General features: G+C 55.9%; 1 protein-coding gene across 1 annotated transcript; it reads left to right on the top strand.

Annotated features, from left to right (window-relative positions):
* The first annotated feature begins 247 nt into the window (after window positions 1-247).
* C1QL2 (complement C1q like 2) lies at window positions 248-2,227 on the top strand. Its single transcript, XM_021548649.3, has 2 exons — window positions 248-1,001; window positions 1,436-2,227. Exons 1-2 carry the CDS (start codon window positions 369-371, stop codon window positions 1,613-1,615), a joined length of 813 nt encoding a protein of 270 aa, XP_021404324.1. The 5' UTR covers window positions 248-368; the 3' UTR covers window positions 1,616-2,227.
* The last annotated feature ends 1,836 nt before the right edge of the window (window positions 2,228-4,063 follow it).

Below are 4,063 nucleotides of genomic sequence, written 5' to 3'. Positions count from 1 at the left end.
GGGGGCGGGCGAGCCCGTCCCCCCCGCGGCACCGAGGGTAGAGCCGGGCGCCCGCTCGCCGCGGCGACGCCCCCCGCGCCCGCCCAGCCCCGGCGGGCGGACGGGGCGCCGCGTCCCCTCGGAGCGGAGCGGGGCGGCTCTCGGCATGGCGGGGCTGCCGGCCGGCCGGCGGGCGGGCTGAGGCGGGGGCCGGGCGGGGAGGCGCCGGCGGCGGGGTCTCACCGCCTCTTCTTGCCGTCCCCCGCAGGGAGCGGCCGGCCCCCCGCGCCACCATTGCCTCGCACGGCAAGGAGGACCTGCTCGCCGCCGCCGCCCGGCTCTGGCAGCGGAGGAGGCGGCTGCTGGCCGCCGCCGGGCTCGCCCTGGCCATGGCCGTCGCGCTGCTGGTCGCCGTGCCCCTGCTGCTGCTGCAGGCGCCCGCCGACACCGGCGCGCACTACGAGATGATGGGCACCTGCCGCATGATCTGCGACCCGTACAGCGGCGGGCGGCCGCCCGGGCCCGGCAGCACGGCCGCCGTGGAGGCCCTGCAGGACCTGGGCGCCAACGCCCCGCCGCCCTTCGTCCAGGGACCCAAGGGGGAGCCGGGCCGGCCGGGCAAGCCGGGCCCCCGCGGGCCGCCCGGGGAGCCGGGTCCGCCGGGGCCGCGGGGCCCGCCGGGGGAGCGGGGCGACGCGGGGAAGCCGGGGCTGCCCGGGCTGGCGCTGGCGGGCGGCGGCGGGAGCGGCGGCGGGGCGGCGGCGGGCGGCGAGGCGGCGGGCGGGCTGAGCGCCGCCTTCAGCGGGCCGCGCATCGCCTTCTACGTGGGGCTCAAGAGCCCCCACGAGGGCTATGAGGTCCTCAAGTTCGACGACGTGGTGACCAACCTGGGCAACCACTACGACCCGGCCAGCGGCAAGTTCACCTGCCAGGTGCGCGGCATCTACTTCTTCACCTACCACATCCTCATGCGCGGCGGCGACGGCACCAGCATGTGGGCCGACCTCTGCAAGAACGGCCAGGTGGGTTCCGCCGCTCTCCCGCGCGTCCTCTCCGCCCGGGTCCCCCTCCCATCGTCCCCGTCCCGCGGGCACCGCCGCTCCCGGGGAAAGAGCCAGCGGGAGCATCCTTCGCGCCGTCGGGGCGGGGGTGCACCTCTAGAGCCGCGACAAATTCCGAGCTCCCAGCTTGCAAATTTTTCTGCTGGACTGGGGAGAGGGAGAACCGAGGACAGAGGCAGGAGGGAGGACACAGAGTAGTGGAGGGGTTGGGAAAGAGGCACTCGGGGCATTGATGGAGGGGCTGAGAAAGAGGGGCTGGGGGACTGATGGAGGGGCCGGAATAGAAGTACGTGGAGGACTCATTGGGGGTCTGCGGAAGAGTGACTGGGAGGGGTAATAGAGGTGCTGGGCAAGAGGGATAGGGGTGCTGATGTGCCCAGCGGCTGTGTTGGCAGGTGCGGGCCAGTGCCATCGCCCAAGACGCAGACCAGAACTACGACTATGCCAGCAACAGCGTGGTGCTGCACCTGGACTCCGGGGACGAAGTGTATGTCAAGCTGGATGGAGGCAAAGCACACGGAGGCAACAACAATAAGTACAGCACTTTCTCTGGCTTTCTTTTGTACCCCGATTAACACACAAGTGGCACGACACAACTGGCCCCGCCACTGATGCACATGGGGCTGTTTGGCAATTCCATACCCCATCGTGCTGCTCTTCCTGCTGGTGTCCACTGTCTCCGCAGGTTACTTTAGCTTCATTATCAGTTTATATGTTTTTATTTTCACCCTTATGGAAACGAAATAGAAATGAAACAAAGTGAACCCCTTCCTTACTCTCCCACGTTTCTTCTGACCCCCACTCTCCCTTTGTCTGCCTGAGTGTTTCGTGTGTCACGTGAGGAACTTGGCAGCTTGAAACTCTCGAGTGGTTCCAGGAGGGTTTAAAAGATCCCAGAGTTTGGACTGTGTCACACACGGAATTTGAACAGGTCACGTTTTTTCATCAATAAGTATTAATGACGATGATGAATTTTCAGATGGACTACTCACAAAGTGGGACTGGATCATAACAGTTTTTTTCCTCTGCTGCTTTGTATGGGGTCAAGTGTAAACTTTTCTTTCTGTGCAATGCAATGCTCGTGTGAATGATGGTGTCATTAACGTCAAACCTGTTTCTGTCTGCAAAAGAATTTGGTCATTGACCACAGCCACCCAAATACCACATTAAATTATGTTTTTAGACAATGTCTTCTTGCTTTCTGTCTCTTCCAGTGCTAAAAAGCAGCACTGTGGTGGTGCCACAGGAGGGTGGGGAGTAAAGGAGGGGGGTCATTTCAGTCCCTTAGGTTTATAGTCATATTTAAAGTTAGGATGGGGTTTGTTGCCTCGGTCTTCAATATGGTTCAAAGGGGCTGGGAAGAAGGAGAGAGAGAGGAAAAGCTTCACCTTTTATGCAGTTTTGTGAAAAGAAGGCACACAATTATCAAGAGGTGAAAGTGAGGGTGTGGAGCAAATCTCCTAAACAGATTTACTGGGTTAAAACCTGATCCAGAGGTTAGTGAAGTACAGAAAAAGCAGTTTAATCGGTGATTATGGAATGCCACGTTTCTGTAACATACTTGACAAATGTTAAGAAGGCTGCAGGGGAGAGAGTTTGTCTAAGCCCTTGCACTTGCAGTGTGTGTATGGGTTGGAAACCACACCTGACTGGAGATGGGTCTGCACAGTGCCTGAGAAGGGCTGGGTGAGAAAACTCGCTCAAGACTGATGGATTCAGACCATTTAGAAGGGTTTTCTCCTGATGGTCCTCTGTAAATCCCAGTCACTCTTGGTCTTTTTTCAGAATGCATAGGTATGTCAGTAGTGCATGTGGTTCTGAGCCTTTGGTGGAGGAGGTGCATTTGTCATCATCACCCCAGTGGGTAACCTCCTCAGTTTGGGTAAATTGGGACTGCTCTGCTGAAGCTAGAAGAGCTAAATTGATTTACAAAAGCACTTACTTTAATTTTACTGTCTTGTCATTTCATTTTTCCCTCCTGAAAGTCTTACCTCCCTATCAGCTGTCTGCCCTTCCCAGTGTTAGTGCAGTTTCACAGATGAGAGAGACAGGAGCTGGTCTGAAACAGCTCTGCCAAGGCTGGAGCTTTGCCCCTGCCCTGGTTTTGCAGAAGGAAAGGGAGTCACAGTCAGATAGACTTGTTCCAGCCCCACTTTGGGGCAGTCCCATGATGACCAAGTTCTTACAGTCACTCTTTTCTCCTGCCTAGTCCTCAGTGGGTATTGTCTTCTCGTTGGCTGGAAGGGGAGGGTCAAAGGCAGAAACCAATTCTTCCATCCTGTCCTGAAACATCTCCTGCTGAGGGAAGCAGAGTTCATAACCAGGTACACGTGTTAGACACTTATCAATCTCTTATGTCTTGTCGATTTGTACTATTTAGAATTTGATTAAATCCAGTGTCTGAGACCATTCAAATGAAGTATAATTGCTATGGATCCTCAATTCCCACCGGATCCGTAATCCTTTTTGACTATTCCTCCCCCCTCCTTCAATGAAATGGAGCTTAGACACAAAGCCCTTGGTTTAAATTTCAAAAAATTAAAATTGACATGCAGCAGCATTAGCAGGAGCCAGGAGGAATTCTAAGGAGGTGCCTGGGCTCTGCTTTATCCTTTGCATTAAGAAGCAATTTGTACTTCTAACAAAGACCCAACTGTTCCCCCTTGGCAAAAGGGCAAGGAAGATGCCTTGCAAGGGAATTGCTGTTCACAATACTTAAACAAATTTGAATCTTAGATTTTTAAATCTGTATTCCCTGGTGGAGCCTGTTCCTCTCAATTCAAATGCAGGGCTGGTGGTGTGTGCCTGCCAAGGTGTCAGTAGCTAAGCGGATGATGGATTGATGAGGCAATGGGAAGACACAGGCTCACAGTGGCAGTTTGCCCCGACAGTGATCTATGTATCTGCACATTATCAATGTCATGAGGAGGCTTGAACCACCCTCGCTAGATGTCTCATTTTCCACTTATCTCTTATGTACTAATTATCAGGCTGGATTATTCCCCAGGACAGAAACAAAAAAA

Source organism: Lonchura striata, chromosome 8 (assembly GCF_046129695.1).
Source record: "Lonchura striata isolate bLonStr1 chromosome 8, bLonStr1.mat, whole genome shotgun sequence".
NCBI lineage: Eukaryota > Metazoa > Chordata > Aves > Passeriformes > Estrildidae > Lonchura > Lonchura striata.
The sequence above is the reverse complement of the archived record's forward strand: the minus strand, read 5'-3'. Positions and strand labels throughout refer to the sequence as shown.

What these genes read in the sequence shown, in the direction of transcription:
- C1QL2 (XM_021548649.3), top strand. Translation starts at nt 369, where the DNA reads ATGGCCGTCGCGCTGCTGGTCGCCGTGCCCCTGCTGCTGCTGCAGGCG. An exon ending in ACCTCTGCAAGAACGGCCAG is followed by an intron (nt 1,002 to 1,435) that starts GTGGGTTCCGCC and finishes CTGTGTTGGCAG; the next exon opens with GTGCGGGCCAGTGCCATCGC.